This window comes from Amblyomma mixtum, chromosome 9 (assembly GCF_055824585.1).
Source record: "Amblyomma mixtum isolate Tamu chromosome 9, ASM5582458v1, whole genome shotgun sequence".
Classification (NCBI taxonomy): domain Eukaryota; kingdom Metazoa; phylum Arthropoda; class Arachnida; order Ixodida; family Ixodidae; genus Amblyomma; species Amblyomma mixtum.
Genome location: NC_143020.1, coordinates 113,096,456 through 113,118,459, shown reverse-complemented (window position 1 = coordinate 113,118,459; position 22,004 = coordinate 113,096,456). Strand labels below are relative to the sequence as shown.

General features: G+C 48.3%; 2 protein-coding genes across 2 annotated transcripts; both read right to left on the bottom strand.

Annotated features, from left to right (window-relative positions):
• Positions 1-139: 139 nt before the first annotated feature.
• LOC149330788 (uncharacterized) lies at positions 140-8,023 on the bottom strand. Its single transcript, XM_089561448.1, has 2 exons — positions 6,237-8,023; positions 140-1,432 (listed from the first exon to the last, which is right to left on the bottom strand). Exons 1-2 carry the CDS (start codon positions 6,504-6,506, stop codon positions 248-250), a joined length of 1,455 nt encoding a protein of 484 aa, XP_089417574.1. The 5' UTR covers positions 6,507-8,023; the 3' UTR covers positions 140-247.
• Positions 8,024-9,389: 1,366 nt separating this feature from the next.
• On the bottom strand, positions 9,390-15,646 carry LOC149330787 (TNF receptor-associated factor 6-like). The gene is made up of 2 exons (XM_089561453.1): positions 14,694-15,646; positions 9,390-10,877 (listed from the first exon to the last, which is right to left on the bottom strand). The coding sequence occupies exons 1-2, from the start codon at positions 14,979-14,981 to the stop codon at positions 9,714-9,716; spliced, it is 1,452 nt and encodes a 483-aa protein (XP_089417579.1). The 5' UTR covers positions 14,982-15,646; the 3' UTR covers positions 9,390-9,713.
• Positions 15,647-22,004: the final 6,358 nt, after the last annotated feature.

The following is a 22,004-nucleotide window of genomic DNA, read 5'->3' as shown; positions in this document are numbered from 1 at the left end:
CATTTCAGGGTCCCTTTAAGAAAATTGGGTCCAAATGAAAAAAGAAAACGCTTAGAACCACCCTAGTACAATTATTAAATGCAAATTTGGTTTTAAGAACTATGGCGACTTGACAGACGACATGCAGATAACAACCATCGGGCAGGACACTTTTTCTTTATTTATTCAGGAGCCCGCTCAAATTTTTATATGTACGGGACTTCATCGCGACGATGTGCGTTGGCCTCTTCTCATGTTCAAAGTAACATCAAGTAAAGAGCTCTAACTTCGCCCGAAGCTGGTCGTCTTCCACGTAGCCGTCACGGATAAGATTCTCGACGGAAAGATGGTTAAGAGAGCAATATGTGTCTTGTGCACGTCTCTCTTGTGGCCTTTCGTTACACGGTAATGGAAAAAATGGGCCACTTATGATCTTCTCTTCTGCACCTCCCTTTGGATGCACGACACGCAGTTTGACTTCTTTCACCTTCGGCAGCTGAACAGCGTCTTTCAAGTCGTCCTCGTGAAGGTGAAATAGTCCGCGCAGTCGTACAGTTCCATACCACTTGCAGAGCCGGACACCAGGCGAGATGCAGTAGCCTCCGAGGTATACACGCTCGCTGATATAATCAACACCCCATTTCTTCCATGCTTCCGAACGAATCCTCCCTGCCCTTTCTTCGAGCGATTTGACATCTTTTACGACAAACTCGCAAGTCAATGCCTTTAGGTCGGGTGGTTTGGGGGCTACCATGTCTACGTTGGCCATTGCACTGCTATTTTCTTCCACTTTATCGTTGGCCCCCTCAGAGCCTTCTGCAGTCTGCAAACACTGGTCGCCCTTTTCTGAGGCCATTTCTGCCCGCTCCTCCCTCAATGGTTGATCCACTGCATTTGTACTGTTGAAGATGGTGTTCATAGGGTCACTGCTTGCAGTTAAACATTCTCTCGTTTCTTCGTTAAAAGCGGCTCTTTGATGGCAGCATTTTTCCACACAGTCACGACGCTCTGTTCTTTCTTGCATTCCTTCTTGCTTCGCTGTGTCCTGAACGTTACTAATGCCTTCTCTGAGTTCTTCTCTCAGTGTTTTCTGGCAGTTGTTCACCCCGTGAACAACTTCGTTAAGACGGTCACCATTGGCACCACTGCCAGAGAGATGTCGCTCCAGAAGGGTTTTGATTTCACCGACCTGCTCTTCTAGAGTTTCTCTGAAGCCTGCCAGCAGCGCCATCTCGTACTTGCGGCATGAATTTCCATGGAATTCCAATCCAGTCGGCGTCGCAGTAGAAGAGCATTTCCACTCCAAGTGTGCACACACTTCTGTGCAAAGAACTCTGGCCGAACATCTGGGGCAGCGAATGGAGTGGTGCCGACATTCGCGCTGGAAGTGCTGGCCGATTTGCGATGCAGATAGCACTGCCTCGCAGCCGCTTTCTTCGTTCCAACACTTCACCTGCAAGATTAAAACACGAATCATTTTCAGAGCCATTGTGGTAACGACTTCAGCAGCTCGGCAAGCCGGGGTGCTGTTTTGGTCATTGTCCTCTGCTGAATCCATACTACCATGGCCCACTACAGAATCCTCATCTGCCACGTCCAACTTTGGGGTGTTTAACGCCACATTCCACATTACCCTTGAGGGTAATGACGATCGAGCGCTGCTACACGGCCAGTTTGAATGGCCATCGAGTCAATAGTCTATCGAATCAACGGAGCAGCCCGGAACTCTATCGAGATTTCGAGGGCCTTCGAGCGTTGCCCAATGTTGCTAGCATTCCTTCGAACAGCACCAACGCGCACTTTCGTGCATGATACACAAGCATGAACAAACATTATTCTCTCAAACTATAATACAAGTAGTGAACTATTAGTGGGCACAATAATTAAAAAAATGTATCGGTCTGGTTTTAAAGTGCATTATTTTTATGCTCTCCATAAAAAAGCCGATCGGTCCAGACCGATTTAGCGCGGCGACAAACAAACATGGCGGCGCCGTTCAAAGCCGGACCTCTCGCTTCGGATTGAATTCTCGTTGTTGCTGACTTTTTCAGTCCGTTCACTGGTCATAAATGGGGCACCGGTATTTCGCTTCGCCTCACCTTGCCTATAAGAAAACGTATAAGTGATAAATTTGCTTGATTTTTTTATTTAGAGTGACGATTTTCCCGCTGCTAGGCTTAAGAAGAGAGTCGGTTTGTTGACAGTAATCGTTCTCGTCCTGACAACCAGATGGCGCCACTATAGGCTTATTTTTGCGTCTGTGCTAGCATACGCTGAACTTAAACTGGGAATGCGCTTGCGTTTAGCGTGCGTAAGCATGCATACGCTTGTGGTACGTAGATAGCGTAAATCTATGCTCTTTTCTGACTGCATCTATGTACTCCGCGAGCGTCGACGTGGTGTGCAAAAGCGAGAAACAGCAGCGGCGCGGCAGTTCCACCTCTCCCGGACGTCAACAGATGAGAACCGGTCCTAGTTTTTGCAACGAGCGAATTAGCTTCGCGCGCCAGGTTTTTGGACAAGTGTGAACGCGCCTTATGACTGCAAAAACAGTGTATTTCAACATTTAGTTAGCTTTTATAAAAATATTTGTTATTTGTGCGAAACCGAACGTAGTGATGGTGGCGCCACACGAGCTTGCCGTAAGACGCGAGAACCATTTCAATGGCCATTGAGATTTGCCGTCAGAGCTAAACCACAGCCATTTATTTAAGAACAGTGCCTCCGACTATCCTAGCCGTTATGAGGGGCTTATTCGTCATAAGGTAAAAACGGAAAGAAAAGATGGTGCTGTGCGTGGCATGTGCTATCGAGGCCTGAAGCTCCTGAGCTGTGTTTCGCTTTCCATGTCGAGCTTTGAGGCAGCAAAGCTCGATGAGATGAAGGATTATAAAAAAAATTCTGGAGGGCACTTTGCTCATACTAAAGTGCGATGTGACGGAAGCCATTTCCGCCTCTGCCGCTGCCCCTGTTGCTCTGGTGATGACGACACAGGTGACGTCACGCGCATGCGCCGGCAGCTGCCATGGTGGAGTCGGAGCGGCGGTCGGCGCTCCCTATATGGAATGGTGATGACGTCATAGGTAATGTCACGCGCATGCGCGGTACATTTTCGGTTACGACATACTACTCCATTTGACGATGTCACCAGTTTTTGTAATTTTTACTATTTAAAAAAATTCATCAATTAATTAATTCCGTGTTACGACATACTTCGCAATGTCGGGGTCGGCATCAGTGTTTATTAATTATTTTCATTATTTTGATTGAAGTTTAATTAATTTAATTATTATTCGTGTTAACACACATTACGCCATGGTAATGACGTCACCAGTTTTCAATCGACAGCTAAGGTGTGACATTTCAGTGTTACGACATACTACGCCACGCTGATGATGTCATCGGTTTGATTGACAGCTAGGATGGGACAACTTCTGCGGAAGCACACACCGGCGAGTCATGAGCCTATAAAGGCTTTCGCCTTAAAATTAGGCACTGATAAATGCTTTATAGCAATTAGTGGTCGGTGGTGGGCACGAAACTGGCCGGGTACAAAGGCTACGCCAAGCTCGCGATAGAGCTGGCGAAGCTTGTTCATATCTTGTTGGATATCTTATCATGCTTGGAACGCCAGCAGCATAGCCATATCTCATCGTTGACGAGGCCTGCCACTTCAGAACATGGGCGGTATTTTGTACTTGCTCGAAAAATGGAGGATCAATAGGTCTCAACGCTGAAATATGCAACCTAAAACTTCGGACGACAGTTCTCTAGCAAACGCTGCTTAATTTCACACGTTGCTAGACCTCATGACGCCGTTTACTTCCAACTGAGCAAACCTTGACATTTATTTTCAAGAAATGTGCATGTAAATCAAAAGTGATCGACTGCCTTGTTTTTGGCCGGACTACACGAGGTGTCAGGACGATGTTTATCTTTACGGTAAAAGGTGACGCATTTTAAAGCTGTGCTTAAATTTGAATGGCTTAATTCAGCACGAGGTTTTTCTTTCCGGTAAATAGTTACGCATTTTAAAGCTGTGCTAAAATTCTGATGAGTTTATCTCCAGACTAATTACATACGTTAAAAAGGCTGCTACGTACCCATAGTCATTGATGGTTTAGTTTGGTTTATGGGGTTTAACGTCCCAAAGCGACTGAGGCTATGAGAGACGCCGTAGTGGAGGGCTCCGGAAATTTCGACCACCTGGGGTTCTTTAACGTGCACTGACATCGCAGGAATGCTTAAAGGTGCACTGAAGAGGAATCTGAACTTGTCTTTTTGCCGCGGGAACTCGATCTACACGTTCCGAGCTTTCTTAGAAACTACGATTTATTGCCCTGTGTGGCCGATTTCCCTAATTAAATCGAATTAACGTCCGGCTCTCGCCTTTATTTTTTTTTAATTCTCCCCCGTACGATGGGCGGAGTCGACCAACGCGTGGAGTGCCTTTCACCCAGTCTCGTGGCGGCTTGCAGCTCGGCCATCAGCGGAGTAATACGTAGTAGTCCGTAGTAGCAAATAGTCCGCGCGTATATTTATTTCTGCGGGCTGATTTTGCGTCTATATTATCTGCGAAAGAAACTATTTATTCATGGAAACCTAAAAAAGAAAATAAAGCGAAAGCCAAGCCTCCACGGAGCTGGCTGAAAGGCACTTCACGCGTTGGTCGACTCCGCCCACCGTACGGGGGAGAATTAAAAAAAATAAAGGCGGCAGCCGGACGTCAATTCGATTAATTAGGGAAATCGGCCACACAGGGCAATCAGTCGAAGTTTCTATGAATGCTAAGAACGTGTAGATCGAGTTCCCGCGGCAAAAAGACAAGTTCAGAATCCTCTTCAGTGCACCTTTAACATCAAGACGTGTTTCCGAGCCCGACAGTTTTGCCCCAAACACTCGTTGCCAGTTCCCGCCTTTCACTCGTTTGTCCTCATTTCCGCGCAAAGTGACAAGTCGTACTGCATTCAACCTGCAAGCTGAGCTTCAGTCCACTTCAAGGTGCAGTAGTTTCGGGTACGCTGTGCGCCACCATGATCGTGACGACAATGCGGACTATCGACTCTGTGAGAACGCTTAATTGATTATGGTCGAATAAATTTAAAAATGAATGGTGATTGCGCGCTTTCAAATACGATGGCGAGTAGTAGCTACGGAGACGCAGTTACGTCCGAGTAAATAAATAAATTGTAAATTGGTTTTTTAGGAAAGGAAATGGTGCAGTAACTGTCACATATCCCGGTGGACACCTGAACCGCGCCGTAAGGGAAAGGATGAAGGAGGGAGTGAAAGAAGAAAGAGAGAAAGAGGTGCCGTAGTGGAGGTCTCCGGAATTATTTCGACCAGCTGGGGATCTTTAACGTGCACTGACATCGCACAGCACACGGGCGCCTCTTGAGTTTCGCCTCCATCGAAACGCGGCCGCCGCGGTCGGGTTCGAACCCGGGTACTCCGGCCCGGTAGACGAGCGCCTTACCACTGAGCGACAGCGGCGGGTAAAGTTCTATGTATTGATTTTCGGTACCACTCATTAAGGCTGCTTTGGTCCCTTCCTTTAAGTTTTTCGTGATCGGTTCGCGGGAGGCTGATGATGACTAATGATGACAGGGAAATAGGTATGTTCTGGAGAGGTTTCGAACGTTTTCTTTCGAAGTACCCCCCCCCTCCCCCTTGCGCACACGCGAACACGCAAACGCGCACACGCACGCACGCAACACGCAAAAACACACACGCAAACACACACAAACGCAAACACACACACACACGCAAACACACACACCCAGAGCCCTCGAACGGATGCTTCGCAGTGTATACTGTTCCATTTTCGGAAGATGCAATGTCGTCCGCAGAAGCTCCCACTCTCAGCAGCATGGTGGCAGCTGCTTCGAACAGCTGCACGCGTTGTGTGGAACCTAGCGGCGTCCTGCTTACTCGTTAGTAATCAAGGGAGTCACGCCTCTCGTAAGCGTTCCTCCGCCAAGACTGCTGGTACTGCACTAAGGCCTTTGTTCGCACTTAGCCGTTTGTTGCGTTTTTTCCTTTACCTTCCAAGCCTATAGCTGTGGCGTTTGCGCGTCGTCTCTTTATATCTGTTTTCTTTGCAGCACTGGTTCGGCGGCGGTGAAAGCGAGCGGTAAACCGTGCTTCGCGCTCTCCGCGGATGACCAGAAAGTCGGCTGTGTCATTCAAGACAACCTTCGTCCTATGGGCTACAGTCTAACTAGAAATAACCCTGCCCGTTTCATCCCCGCGCTTACCTGTCGCCTCAGCACCTCGTCATCAGGGCACTTCTTCAGCTCGACATCTTCCTGGTCGAAATGACGGCCGTCGAGCGGGCAGACGCGGGCACCGCCCCGGGCGCTCAGCTCGTAGCAACACTCGCATAATATGTGCGAGCAAGGGAGCAGTGCCGTATTCTTCCGCACCAACCCGCAAGCACCACACACTCTGTAGGATGGAATGGGCTTCACGAAGCTCAGGGGCCTCCAGTCGAGTTCTGCAGAGAACCCCACCAAGGTGTACTGCATGCTTCCAGTGCTGAAAGCATCCGCTCGCTTCTTGGACTGTTTGCACTAATTGACTTTTTACGTTCCCTGAACACGATCTTATCATCGTTTTCTTTCTTTCTGTTCTGTCTGTCAGCACGGTTACAATCGCATCGATATCTGCCCCTCTTACGTTCTCTGACCACGCTCTTATCATCGTTTTCTTTATTACCGTTCTGTCCGTCCCCACAGTTACAATCGCGCCGATATCTGTCCAGTCCGTTGTGCATCCACGGAATGTAGTGTGTTGAGAGGCGTCGCCCGTCGACTGTGCAGATTATAAAACCTTCTTTCAGCATAACTCATGGGCAAAGTAAATGTTGGTGACGCAGCATTTTCCTTTAGGACAGTCATTAACGATTCGTGAAATGTTAACAATTATTTCGCCTTGCCAAAGAGCGAACACATTCAAATGAAAATTGGGTTGAATTTTCGCTAAATTCGGCTAAGACAGAGATAAAAAACCGTATCAATCGCGATTTCGTCATGGTTTCATCTTTAGCGCTTTCTACGGGGTTATCTCTGGTCTATGTTTATCCCCACTTAAAATGTGACGGTGAATTTCAATGTAAACGTATTGTGGGCATAGCTACCAGTAAGTCTATGTCGGTGTTGTTTTTACTTTTTCGTTGGCCTAATAGACCAGCACTAGAAAAAGGCACGTAAGACAAATAAAGAGCCAGGCGCAAGATTAAGACTTTCAGCAAGCAGGATGAGGAAAGTTATTTTCTTGTTTCTTTTTTTAGCTCACAAGGAGCAGAAGCGAAGACTAGTGCGGAGTTCTTCACCTTTTCATTTATTTCAAGGGTGTCCTAATTTAGATAGCCCCATTCAGGTTCGGAAACCTATCGAGACAAAAGAATTCTTTAAAAAAAAAATACTCATTCAACACGTTACCGTTATACAGGGTGTTTCACCCAAGACTTTACACAATATTTAAACCTAGGCTTTCTGAGTTGGAAGAGCGCTGTTTTCGGCCCAGCATTGTCAGCGTTGCAGTACATGAGAATACAGCTAAGACGTGGTATCTAACAGGTTAGTTAACTGGTATTGATTAGTTAACCCTTTAGCTATTACTTTTAGGCTCCTTAATTTTTGAGAGGCGTGTAGCTTACCGTGAGTAATATCTATAGCAGTTTTTATAATTTCGAAAAAGCGCTTACCCTCGGCGCTGTGGCCATTCTGGCTATTTCGACGTGTTACGTGCACTGAAGAGGTTGCTTTGCCTGCAAGCTTCTCGAAGGCGCACGTATTTTGGCGCGATGTAGGCGAAATTTTTAACCGTATGGCTCCGATAGCGCGGATATTCTTCAGTAATTACTTCCTAATTAGATATTGGAAAGGTTTGGGGCACAGAGACACAAACAGCCTACAGCTGTTCGCCTTGTATTTACGGAAGATTTAAAAAAAATCTGGATTAGGAAGGGTTAGAGATAAAGCTGGGGGAGAACATCTTATGAATCTCCGATTCTCTGATCGCACTGCCTTCCTCAGGTGCATTTTTCCCTAGATAACAGACACGCAACACTCTGGCGCAGATTACAAACACATACTCTCCCCTCGCCCCTTACCCTAACCCACTATCATCCCTCCTTCCCCACTCCTGCTTGCGCCCTATGCCCAGAACCCTTCGCTTCTTCCCTCCACATCCTTTCCCTCTGCCCGGCGGACCCTCCCCCGCGGGACCTAGAGAACCTCAAGACCTGGGAGGACTGGGAGACCCTGCTGCGCTCGGAGGACCCGGCCGTGCAGACCATCGCCACCGGCCGTGCTGCCAGTGTTATGGACCTCAGGAACATAAACACTTGAGTGCAGTGGGGTCGTGCGGGGACCCTGGGGCGTGCCCCGAATTCCTTTGTAAATAAAGTTTTTTTTCTCTCTCTCTCTCTCTCTCTCGAGCGCGGATAGTCACCGCAGAACCGGATAACGAGAGTGAAACAGTTAGGAGGTTAAGAATGCGGTCGAGTTAAACTGGCTAGCACTCTCAACTGCTGAATAGCAGTCGACCATTATTCTTCGAGAGAAAAGTATGTAAGACCTCTTTCTTGCTGCTACTAATCTATATGGCAGAGACGTGGAGGCTGACGAAAAGGCAAGAACTTAAACGGAGGACAGTACAGCGAGATATGGTAAAGAGGCGGCCCTCATAGCCCGAGTTGCTTTGGGACGTTAAACCCATTTGGTAAATAACATGATTGATATAACGTTAAGAGACAGGAAGAACGCCGAATGGGTTAGAAAACAAAAACGAATTGATGACATCCCGGTTGAAATAGAGAAGAAGAAATCTGGCAAGTTCAGGGCATGCAATGCGAAAGCGGGGTAACTGTAAGTGGAACGGAATGGAGTCGAAGGGAAGGTGAGCATAGGAAGAGGCAACTCTAAGCGTGCACTGTTTACTCATCACGAGATGGCCTACAATGAATATGCGGACGCAATAGTACGAGGCAGTGTTAAGCACGCTATCAAAGTATGCAGGAAAGAAAAGAAATTAGTTTCAAAGAATCCATGTGTTCTCTATGTTAGCTCAAGTGAGGGCCTTTAGACGGAGAAGGTGCATTAACCGACAAAAAAATGCATGCTGCATTTCACGGTGTTTGCTATAATACTCCCGAAGCTTGTATTAGGACTCGTGTATTACAAGCTTGCAACATTACCAGCCACAACAAAATTCATTTGCTGGTATCATACACAATCTAAATATTTTAGGGCCGCGATTGAATCAGAAGAGAGAAAAAAAAACATTTATTTTTTATGTAACTTGGGTCAAAATGAGAAGTGTGCGGCGAACCAAGTTTATAGAATTATTGGTCGTTCAGGTCAAACTCTGGCGGTCTCCATACAACACCACATCAACAACCACCACGCAGGAAATTTCTATTTTTATTTCTCTTTAAGATCCCACTCCTGTTTGTGTCCATGGAGGTTGATCACAACGATGCTGACACGGTCGATGTACAGTCTTTGTCAAAAGTAACCAGGCTACATGGTATGCTTCTAGCTCGTACAGTGGAGCCCTTACGGCTTCCCTGAAGCTCAAATGGTCGTTAAAGGCAAGGACTGAGGGTCTTCTTACCTTCCAAGAACTTTTGATCTTTAGGAAAGTCACAAGAGCCCCACTATACAAGCTAGAAGCAAACCATGCAGCCTGGTTACTTTTGACAAAGACTGTACATATCAAAGCCTAAATCAGGGAAGAAGCTCAAACTTCACCCGAAGCTGGTCGTCTTCCACGTAACCCTCGCGGATGAGATCCTTGAGACTAAAAAGCGCAACAGTCGTATACGCATTTTGAGCATGTCCCTCTTGCGGCCTTTGACAAGATGTACGGGAACCCCGTAGTCGCTCTACGATCACTCGTTCTTCTCCGCCCTTTGGATGGACGACGCGAAGTCTGATTCTTTGCCTGAACGGCCACTGAACAATGTCGTCCATGTCACCCTTGTGCAGGCGGAAGTGAGCATGCACAAACACACCAGAAAAGCCACCGCTAATGCGGAGACCAGGGGACATGCAGTAGCCTCGGAGGTACACACGCTCGCTCTCATAAGCAACGTGATATTCTTTATGCGCTTTTTCTTTGATTGATTCGACACCTTTTAAGACAAACTCACATACCGATGCCTGTAGGTCAGGTGGTGCGAGCACTATTTTATCCCTGCGGATAATTGCATTGCTAGTTCCTCCCACCTGTTCCGTGGTCCCCTCGGAGTCACCTGCAACCTTCGAGTCATTGTCCTCCTTTTCTCGGAGCACTTTTGCCACCTCAACTCTTAGTAGTTTTTCCAATGCATGCATGCAGTTGGAAATGGTGTTGATAGTATCGCTGCTTGCCATCAAACGCCCTTTCGTTTCTTCGCTAAACGCGGCCATTTCATCCGAGCATCTTTTCGCAGATTCACGAAGTTCTCTTCTCACTTGCATTCCTTCTTGCCTCACTGTGTCATTCACGCTAGTAATGCCTTCTCTGACTTCTCTCAGCGCTAGTTGGCAGTTGTTCACTCCGTGAAGAATCTCGTTGAGTCGGTCGCTATTGCAGCCGCTGCCGGGGAGTTGTCGCTCCAGAGGAGTCTTGATTTCACCGGCCTGCTCTTCTAGAATTTCTCCGAAGCATGTGAGCTGCGCCGTCTCGTCCTTGCGGTCTGAAGCCCCTTGGCATTGCAATCCAGCAGGCGTCGCAGTAGTAGTGGAGCACTCCGACTCCAAGTGCGCACACACTTCTGTGCAGAGAACTCTGGCCGAACACCTGGGGCAGCGAACGGAGTGGTGCCGACATTCGCGCCGGAAGTGCTGGCCGATCTGGGATGCAGGCAGCACTGCACTGCAGTCGCTTACTTCGTTCCAACATTTTACCTGCAAGATTAAAACATGCGTCATTTTCTCGGCAATCATCACTGCATATCCAGTTATGCTACAACAAGTTCTCTTGTTTCTTACTTACGCACGTCCTGCATACGACACTGTGGTCAGAAACAGCAAAGCTACAAGCTCATGTGCAACTTTAGGATGTGAAACTTGCACCAACATTGCACTAACTGATTTCGCAGGTGGGGTGCTCTGCACCACGATAATTCAAATTTTACGGCGGGCGCCTCTTACTGAACACTCTCCGCTACTCACTCGCACGCTCCGCAGTCACGTGACACTCCCCTCCAAGTGCATGCGTTGCTTATCGTGCAACAACTGTCATTTTTTGGCAAGCTCAGTCTAACGACGCTGCCCAGTGCGCTTTGAAACGCCGCTCGTGCGCTGCACGCAGCCAGCAGGGGACTTAAATGAAAGGATTAAGTAAAGTGATTGAATTTAAATTATGTACGCTTACTATAGCTGTCGCCTAATGTGATTTTCGCGCAGCTAAAAGAACAGATCGTATACAATTCAGCAGTATACACACCGGGGTCATCGCTGGCCTAGACGCGCCGAAAGCTTCCGATATGGTCTTGTATACAGATGCCGCAGAATGCGCGCATGGTATACGGGCGCGTTTCGGTAACAATAGGGAAAACGGGGGTCCGGCAACGTGTTGCGGCACCCGACACTCGACCGCAACGGAGGCGGAGGAGTTGGCCTTTGCTCTGGCTCTAACTCAAGAACAGGTCAAACTTATTGTGAACCAAAGTGAGCAAGTGGGCATTGAACCTTTCTTGGACATCCTGTAGACGTTTAGGACATCTGAGGGACGTCTAAGGGAGTTTCAGAGCCCATTGGCAAAGTTCGACGACGATTCTGGTACGTATCGAGAAATCCTAAATCATTACAAATTAGGCAGTGGCCGTACTTCCAAAAGTGTGCCAGCAGATCACCAAAAGCGAAGAGGTTGCGTGGTGTAAGCTACAAAGCGGAGTACTCCCGAACCCCCAGCTTTACAGCAGATGGCGCCCGAAGATTTTCGGCCCCAGGTGCAATCGTTTCGAGGGCGTAGCGGATATTATCCATATGATTTGGACGTGTCCTACCTTTAGAGAACCTGACAGAACAAATTACTCTTGGGAGGCACTGCTTCTCAAACAGGAAGAAAATGGACAACGTGAATTCATATCCGGCTCCCCCTGCCCGCTGCTGTCATCCAGGAGATCCCGGTCGACGGCTGAGGGGAAGGACACGGTTAATAAACGCTAATAAATGTTCTCTCTCCCTCCCTCTCTATCTTTCTCTCTCTCGCAACCAGCGTATTCTTTTTACGTTTTGAACTCTCGCTAAAGAACAGTGGTAAAACTGCAGGCAACCTTTGGAAGAATATACAAGTGTGATATGTTTATTTTACACTGAACTTCTGTTGGTGTATTTTCCAAGCGGTAATATTGAGCTTCGGAGAAATTCCCCACAACAACCTACTTAATCCATATGGTCATTTACCCCATGTGCGTACCTGCAGGATTGCTTGTGCAGTGCTTAGTAGGTATGTTGCGCGCAAAACAAAAATTGCATACAACACACCTATCCACACCTGAGCGCGGCGCTGAGAAAAAAAAACACGTAAAAGTACGAACAGCTTAAGAAAAAAGATTATGGCTGAGGCTTAGCTAAGGTTAAGCCTAGTCATATGCGAAGCATATTGGTGGCTAGGCTTGGTAATACATGGCTTTCCTTGGTTGCATACTTGGTAATTTTAATACAACCACTAGAAGCCTTTGTCGTGGGGGAAGACAACGGCATGGCTACAGCGGAACGCCGACTAACCCCGAGACGCGCGTTCGGTGAGCGCCTGGATTGCCACGGAAGCCGCGTCCGCCTGCCCAGTGGAGCGAGCGTTTCACCTACACCGAGTGTGAACGCGCGTTCGAAATGCGCGGGAATGCCGCTCGAGGACATTCCGGCGTCTGTGCGATGGCATCGTCACGACGACGTCACGGTGTCACGTGGCGTGACGGCTAGGGGTCCCACGGCGACGGCGTGAGTGGTAGCTCTAGCAATATGCTTCGCATAAAAATTGTAACCTGTCTCTTCGTCTAATGCTAACTAGGATGAAGCGGCCTTGAGGAAACTGCATATAGAGCGGTCAGATTCATGGAAACTGGTGAACGCTCTAGGGTGTTTCCTTTTGTACGATCAACCTGTCCACGGCTTCCGCTCCACCGTTATCTCGGCTGCGCAGCGTCCATTTCTCCCTAGATGGTATGCGCGGCCTAAATAGCCACCGACATCGCCCACCTTTCTTACCAAGACAGTTCACTCTGCTTTCATTGCCGTCTGTTTTCTTTTTCGTGGCGAAGCTTTGAGGCGGGTCTGTATTCACTCTGAGCAGTGCGCTCTTATTTCCTGGCTGCTCGTCGCACCACAGCGCATGCGCGCCCTAAATCAGCCTTTGCGATGAGCTCGACCGCATTGTGACGTTCTTAACCCTTACAAAAAAATTTTAGACAGTCTATAGAGTGTCTATAAACTTCTGTCTATAAAGTCTATAGGCTTTCTACAGACAAAAGTCTATAGCCAATACGAAAGCCATAGACGGTCTATAGATAATTACAGATTTATGGCCATACACTTTCAGTAGAGTTTTGTCTAAAGACAGTCTATAGACTATGAGTAGACAAAAAGTAATATCCGTTGGAAATAAATAGAGTCAATAGATCATTTTTACAAGGGTTGTGCGGCTTCTGAAAGCAGCCGTCGGCGACAAAGACGAGATTCTCTAGCCCTCCGCACATCGGGATGCACTCCACAGCGCTCATGGAGCCAAGCGTTTCGAAGAAAAGCACCAACGAATCAAGACGATTCTGCCACTCGAAGAAGCTATAAAGCAATTTGTCCCTGGTGGCAGGTAGAAGATCCCTCGAAGCTAGCCAGAAATGACGACATCATCAAAGCTCGTGACAGAGATAGCGAGCCTTTCTCAGATCCTCCTGAGTATGTTATCAAGCGCGGAACGCCGACTGCAGAGTCATATCTCTTCTGATGACGTCGCCTTTGACTTGACGCAGGTGCGCTACTCTGCACTCGCTCGAGCAAATTAGGAACAACGGCTCTGCCTGTAGCAATGCCAAGCCTACGACTTTGGACCCGAATCGAAATGCGAGTGCTGTCGAAACGCCGCGCTGGACCCCACGACGGCGCTTAATTCTAATTTAGGAAACCTTGACAATTTAGCGACAATAAAGGTGGTTGTAAATGAAAGCAGCGATAGCTCTCTTTTTGGCCGGGCGAACAATTAACTCAGTACCTGCCCAGTTCTTCTTGATTAAAAAAGTAACACGTTTCAAAGCGTGCTTAGATGCTGTACAGTTAAGTTGTCAGCTTCGAAGCATTCATTGCGTCTTTCCTGTTGGCTCTTTTCGCCAACCGCGACATCACCTATACATATATATTGGAGCTTACGTATGTACACCTTCAGCCTGCAAGAGTAGTCACAGCCTTTCGAAAATGCTTAAGCACCCGGACATGCTTCCGAGAACTCTACACTTTGAGAACGTCTTCGAAGATGGAACACACCACTTCGACCCTTTAACTCCTTTGGCCGCAACGCTTAACAAAGGTATTACTTGAAATACATCTATCTTAGAAGCGGCGCCGAAGCTTAGTTTGAAGGTACAATTGTTTCTCCTTCACTGTAGAACGCCATTGACCATCATGACGTCCCGAGATCTCTACACTTTGAAAATTTGAGAACAACGAAGTTGCAAATAAATGAAAAACCAAAAGACGGGTTCTTCTTCACCCCCTCATTCTTACCTCTCTCCTGAGCAGCTCGTCGACAGGGAACTCCTTCATGAAGACGTCCACGTCCTCGCAGTGTTGACCGTCCAGAGGACACACGCGCCGGCCATGACGCGAGCTTAGCTCGTAGCAAGACTCGCACAGTGTGTGCATACAAGGAAGCAAGGCTGTCCTCTTCCGCACCAGTCCACAGGCTTCGCACACCCTGTGCAGTGAAATGGGCCTCACGAATCGCAGAGGCCTCCAGTCCAGTTCCGCGGAGAACCCGACAAGGGTGTAGTACTGCATGCTTCCAGGAGGCATGACTCAGAGCATCAAATCCCTTCTTGACGGTCGGCACGAAATGACGTTTATCGCCCGCTGACTACGCTTTTATCTGTCTTTCCTTCTTATCTATGTCGGCTGTCGTCATGGCTATAATCGCGCTGACGTACTCCGCCTCACCTCCTACACGTGAGGAAGGTCGCACGTCTGGCGAATGCAGTGCCAAGGCCTATTCAGAGTGGTGGGGAAAGGGGAACCAAACGCAGCCAAGAGCTACGCAGCACAGCGAATGGGTGCGCAAACGAAATGATTAAAGTAGCGATTAGAGTTTTGTGCTCCAACAAAAGAGGAATAAATATTAAAATGCATTGGTTGGTATGTCAATCACAGCATTTTATTTAAAACAATGTACCAAATTTTGTAGATTTAGTGCAGCAGGCTTGCTGCGCCGACTTTTATTGACTGGTTCCACTGAAAGAACGACTTTGCAGGCCTTGTTGCGGTTTCCGGTCGCAGTGGCTGGAGCTTTCGAAGCAGTATCTTATCGCTTCTGTCTGGCTGCTCTCACTGGCGCGCCCGAGAATTTACGTAAAATGACCTCGCAGGCATCAAATTGTACCGGGCGAAGTTTTACGTGACAGCGTGTGCAGCTCGTTCGGTCGAAAAGACGTCGGCGTAGTCGGCAACGCGTGTCGGAAATAATCGGGGGGGGGGGGGGGGGGGGGGGGGGGGGGGGGGGCTGCGCAAAAAAAAAAGAAAAAAAAGCGTATCGTGCCAAGCGTTTGCCGAAGGGTGTCCCGGATGGTGTCATACGATTCAACGTCGCACGCTGACCACCACAGTAGAGGCTACTTCCACGGCATCCACCTCTCCCTCAGCCTCAACATATGACGGGGGGAAAGGGGGGAGGGCGTGTTAATGAATGCGGAGATGTGTGGTTCTGCGCATAAGTGAACGTAACAGGCCACTCTCACCTCAGCGAGGTCGGCCTCTATCTAGGGACTTTAGTGAATGAGAGCCTGATAAAACTCGCGAATGAGTGGGGCCGAAAGACGCTCTTTTTTGTCCTCTGCATTGTACAATATGTAGAATAAACTATTAAAGTCTTTCCATCATCCTGCGCCCCACCCCGCTCCACCTCCGGCCGCGTCGTTCCTGTCCCGAACGGGACAAAGAATATCGAGTGCAACAATGGGTATAGTGCTCGCCTCGCAATCTGATAGTCATTGATTCATTTATTCGCACCTTCAGCAGAAATTTTTCTATTTGATGGTGGTTTTCTGCCCTGCTTTTCCTAGACGCCGACGCCAGGCGTCGTTGCTAATCGGCCATATAAGGCTTTCTCCTTGAAAAAGAGTCACGCCCCCTACCATCGCCTAACACCGATCGGCACTCGGACAACGCAGCGATCTATGGTGAAGTAAATGATTGGTGTAACGCTAAAGGAGTATAGGAGGTATTCACTGAAGCCACGCTCCCAGACGGCGCAAGCGTCGCCGTGCCAAGCACGCCATGTTGGCGGCCGTTTCACGCCAGCTCACGAAGGGCCACGGTACGCCGTGAGGTACCCAGCCTGAATTTTTAGTGATCCTTAACACATTTGCACGTTTTTAAATGCGTCAATGTCCACTTATCTTTGCGGAACGCTTATCGTTCATGAAGTTTGCAGCAGAATTCTTCTGTGCCGTGATATAACCCAACTACCTGCCGCAACTCTGCAGCAAAACTGGCCGGCTGCAGTGCATGCAAGAATGTACACGACACTGTTGCTTTTAATATATCAGCTGATAACTGTCAGCTATTCATGCAGGACACATCGTGGATAAACGGCGCATGAGTGATAACCCAAATTCTAAAGCTGGCGCCGCAGAAACTAAAATTTCGAGCGGCCGTAGTCCGCGAACAGCTCACAGACGGTGCTTCAGCAGAAAGGCAAATCGTCATGGCTGCCCTATATTTACGCGACAGAACGGTTGTAAGTAAATACTGTCACGCGCTTGCAGTAGCAGCGTAGCGCTGCTTCCAATGCACAAGACCTGGAATCTAGACCGGTTCGCAGCAGCGCGATGTACAGTGACTCCGCTAGATTCAGTAGTAATACGTCACTTTCAGCCGACAGACACGACAAGTTAAGATAGCTAAACGAACAGACACGTTTACTTACCTTCCCAAAAACGGCACTTCGGCACGGCTCTTGGGCTCGCCCGCTTAATTCCTTGACCTGTCGGTAAGCTTGAGCCGTGCATAAAACAGGCCTTGATATCGGAGAATTCAACGCGCCGCAGGTGTCCTGTATACGTGCACGCCAGCACCTCTATATTCCTACGGGTCGACATTTTCACAAAGACCTTTTCAGTGTGGCGGCTTTTTTCTGCTTCGCTCATTTCTTTGCGTATCCACTCAGTCACACTGTGTCACGGGTCGGACAGAAATTATCTGCGACGAGACGCGAAATACACTCTCACATCACCAGGAGGTTAAATGCTGCGGCTGGCTGCGGCGACCGCGCACGCGACCACCAACATGGCGAATGCCACGCCGGCCGCTAGCGCCCCTCGCGGATGACGTTATGGGAATAACACCTAACTTTTAGGTGCGCGTTTTCTTCTTTGTAATGAGGCGTAAAGCATTATTATGCCCGGATTACTGCGTGGTATCCTTCTACGACTGCTAATTAATTTATTATCGCATTTCTTTCTCTTGCTGTGTCGGTTTCGGTTTCAATAGCCGACCGATGTGTGTGACGTCGAATAGAGGTTATAGGTCACGTGAGGCATGAGAAACGGCAATAGAATTGGTGCTTCTAAATACGCTGTCGCTCTGGCTGATTAGCAAGGCCGGTTTCAGCACTGTGGTGAATTAAAACCATGAAGGAGCGATTATATCGCAGTTTTATGCCTCAAGCGAGTTGTAACCTCTTTCATGTCACAGCAATAGTTCGGCTGTTGAAACCGACACCGAAAGAGCATGAAATAAAACTGATTGAATACCACATGAGGATTCATGCATAGTAGTGTCTTCCGCATCACTGTAGAGAAGAAAGCATGGCACGAAAATTAGGTGTCTATACTCCTTTAAGAGACACGAAAAGAGAAGGATTGGTAAGGAAACAAATACGAATTAATGTCATCCCGGTTTAAATACAGAAGAAGAAACAGAGCAAGTTCAGGGCATGCAGTGCGAAGGCCGGATGAGTTTAGGAAGCTTTCAAGAATGTCGTGGCCGTACATGAGCAGGAGAAGATTATTTGGGAGTATGTGAGAGAGGCCTTTCTAGTGGAGGGGACGTGTTTATGATGATGGTGATGATGATGATGACCCGTCTTGGTTGGCATTGGCCACAGCACACAAGCACCCTGACCACAGCACTTCTCCGCATGTCAGCAGTGCACGACAGACCGAAGGCTTCGACGCTGGTCGCCTTCTGATCGACTGGAATTGTTTTACGCTCTCCTCTTCACGCGCTTGGCCCTAAACCGACCGGACCTTGATACCGCCAAGTACACCAACATACATAGCTATAATAATCTGACCATGCAACTAAAACAGGCGCTAAGCTTCGTATAAAAGCAGAGAAAGAGAACGGACTCGCAGAAGGCCATATGCGGCAAGGAGGTTCGGGTGCGGGAGAACTGTAATTTGCCAAAATGCACTCAGTTCGGCAGTGTTTTCTATCGTTCAAATGAAGACTTCCTCAGCGCTAAATGGCCGACGGAGTTCATTGGGTCTACGCTACGTCCCGCCGAAGAAAACTCATTGGTATGAAAAAGCAGGTATGAAATACATAGGATTCTACAGTACCTTCCAAGCGGAATCCCTGTTGGCTCTTAATATCCGTTATTTCGTTATAAAACATATCGCTATAACAAGGTCTACAGAATGCCGCTTTAACTCATTGCGGAGAATGTATGAAGTTGGTATTTTTTGCTGGGAAAGTGTGCACATACTCGTTGAAATCAAGAGGTGAAAATGTGCTTCAGCAGTACATGTAATGCCAATTCAAATTAACCGATGGTCTTTAAGGGTGATGAAGCGGATTCCAATAGATGGCAAGCGTAGCAGGAGGCGGATAAGAGTAAATCAGGTCCGTGGGTAACAACAATTTTGCGAAGATACCGTGGCCGGGGCTCGCACAGAACAATGGTAATTGTAGGAAGATGGTTGTAAGGTCGTCGCTTGCACCCGCTTGTACGCGTTTCTTTTGCTTGTGTTTTTTTTATACAGTTACGCCCCGAGCCGCTTCGCCGGGATGCCGGGCGTCCCGGGCGGGGAGGAAACTTTTGTCTTTTGTATGCTGTTTCGAGTTTTGTTTCGTACAGCAGTACCCCGAGCCGCGTCGGCGGGGTGCCGCGTGCCTTCGGGGGCGGACCTTTTGTTTGTCTGTTGTTTGTCGTGCGGAGCGGGCCCCCTGGACGGACCGCGCGTTCATCACCCGCATTTGAGATGTTTGTTTCCGCGGGTGGACTCGCACTTTGCGTGGAGTGAGCATTGAGTGTGCAACTGGTTTAGTTGGGTCTCGTTCTAGCACTGACATGTAAGGCGTCGTGTGTCCCCGTAGACGGCGCCGCTTCGCGCATGTGCGGGGCTCCGGACGCCTTCGACAGACCACACCCCACACATCTGTTAGGTGCCTGGGTTTGCGTTGTTTTTCTTTGCCGTATGTCGCAGCCACTGGTCGTAAATTTGCGCTTCTCTGCGGGGATGGGTATCCTAACCTTGCGGACCAAGGCCCAGACGCGCCGGCGCCCCAGCCCCATCCGCGGTACATGGATTCCCCGAAACCAGGGGAAAGCGTCCTTGGTAATATGAGAGCGCTGAACGAATACATGTTTTTGTAGAAGCCCAGCCACGGCCGCGAGCTCTGAGCGGGCGGCAGTTGAGGTCGGAGCTGGGTAGGAGACGGACTTCCTCCCGCATGCTCGCTTAGGACGACGGACTGTCCTAAGCCCAGGGGCGGCCCAGCTCAGTTATTCTTTTCTATGCTGCTGTCATCATTATAACTGTACTGTACCTTTTTATTGCAGTCAAGTGTTAAATAAGTGTTCAGTTAATCCGGCGGAATCGAGAGGTTCATTGGGCGAAGCAGGGAAACGGGACCTACTAAGAAGAAAGAAGAAACTACAAGCAACAACGAGTGAAGAAGAAGAAAGAACAAACAAAACAACAAGGACTAGAACACACAACATAATTGTTTTACTATGGTGGAGGCCTTATTCCTGCAGTCGACGTAGAAGAGCTGATGATGATGATCATGTGTGCTCATATGTACTGAATTTTTGCGGGCATCGCATTTCTGGACGGCGTACGTAGAGCGAACTTCTCTATCAAAGCTATCGCTGATTTTCTGGTCCTCACCTCTCGGCGATGTATAGCGTCCGAGTGGAGTTCTGAACCAGTGGGCGACGTTGGAGTCAGGGGACGTCTTAATACAGCTCGTTCCTCCTGCTGATGACAAAGGCCAGAGAAAGCGCAAGCCTGAGGATGTCTGCAGGGGGAGTTAACAATACCATGGTGGAGCGCGCGCCTACTAATAAAACACAAAAGTAGCGCGAGGCACATGATATCGGTCTTCACAGAGTCCATTTCTGTGTAGACGCCAGCAGGTTGAATTGAGAAGCGCGAAAATTTAAAGTGTAGTTTTCTGATCCTTTACCGCTTCTTCTGCTGATGGGGAACCAACAAAAATGACGAAAACCTATAAAGTGTATCCTCGGCAAGCGCACACCTTGCACGGATTTCTACTCCCGTATTAAACTAAGTCGCCAGGGTCTAAACCGCAAGAGCAATAGCGTACCAAAACTGCTCCTCCCAACCCACCACACTCTCGCGGGTATTTCAATCGAATGAAGACAGGTGGGAGTATAGAGTTAAGGACGAACTAAGAAACGCCCGTAGGGAAGGTACAAGGAGGCAAAATGTAGCCGCTGCCCTCAACTCAACATCGGTTATTCCCATGTATACAAACACTTATCGGGAAACTCACGGCGGTGTTAATCTCTTTGTCGGTATCTAGTCTTGCGGGTTCACGGCTCCACCAGATTTAGCGGCCGCTGTGATGTTTCAAGGCAGCTTCATCATGGAGATACATCCTCAGAAGCACCGACGATAGTACCCACTCGATTAGGCCCTTAAAATATTCGCTTATCTCACCGCGTAGACGCCGTGGTATTAGTTGCGGCAATTTAAGCCACGGCTGCTCAGCTTAACTTGGATAAAGTGAGCTTGGTGGTAAAGTATTTGAATGCGAAATGCTATTCACAAGTCCACATTGTTATTCTCCTTGGTAGGCTTCATGGTACTGAGCTTACTTTTTTGCGCTCGAAGGATGAACTTGGAAAACAAGGTGAGACTGGCCAACCATTTGTAGCACCCATGCAGTTATAGTCGTACAACTCGTACATCATCAGCACAGCGTAGTTCTTGTATGGGGATTGCGCATGCGTCTAGATGCCCCGCTTATCCGTGTTACCAAGATGCGCCTCTATGAAAAAAAAAAAAAATGGCAAAGCTGCCCTCGATAGATACATGCGCTGCACTGCCCGGTCATCTTACCTGGAACGCAATGCAGAAAAGGTTCACTTGGACGATGGAGCAGCACTGAAGCAAATCTAAGCGCGCACTGTTTGCACAGCAAGAGATGGCCCACAATGCATACACAGAAGGCAGTGTTAAGCATGCTGTCGAAGTATGCAGGAAATAACAACGTAAAGATATTTTATAGGATTGCATGACCTGCCTGTGGCAGCTGATGAGAGAAGCGTATTGATATATTGACGGGCAAAAAATGCATGCTGCGTATCATGGAGCATGTAATATACTCCTGAATCTTGGATTAGAACGTCTGCATTACGAGCTAGCAACGTTACCAGCCACTATGAAAATTAATTTGCTCGCATCACATGCAAATTCAAAATTTTTCGACCACGATTGAATCACAAGTTAGATAAAAGACAATTTATGTTTTAAGTAAGTTTCGTCAAAATGGTGAAGCCGCAGTGAACAGAGTTCTTCGCATTACTGGTCGCTAAGATTTCGGACTGGGCCTGCTTCAGACAACACAAAA

What these genes read in the sequence shown, in the direction of transcription:
- LOC149330788 (XM_089561448.1), bottom strand. Translation starts at nt 6,506, where the DNA reads ATGCAGTACACCTTGGTGGGGTTCTCTGCAGAACTCGACTGGAGGCCC. An exon ending in ACGAGGTGCTGAGGCGACAG is followed by an intron (nt 1,433 to 6,236) that starts GTAAGCGCGGGG and finishes TTAATCTTGCAG; the next exon opens with GTGAAGTGTTGGAACGAAGA.
- LOC149330787 (XM_089561453.1), bottom strand. Translation starts at nt 14,981, where the DNA reads ATGCCTCCTGGAAGCATGCAGTACTACACCCTTGTCGGGTTCTCCGCG. An exon ending in ACGAGCTGCTCAGGAGAGAG is followed by an intron (nt 10,878 to 14,693) that starts GTAAGAATGAGG and finishes TTAATCTTGCAG; the next exon opens with GTAAAATGTTGGAACGAAGT.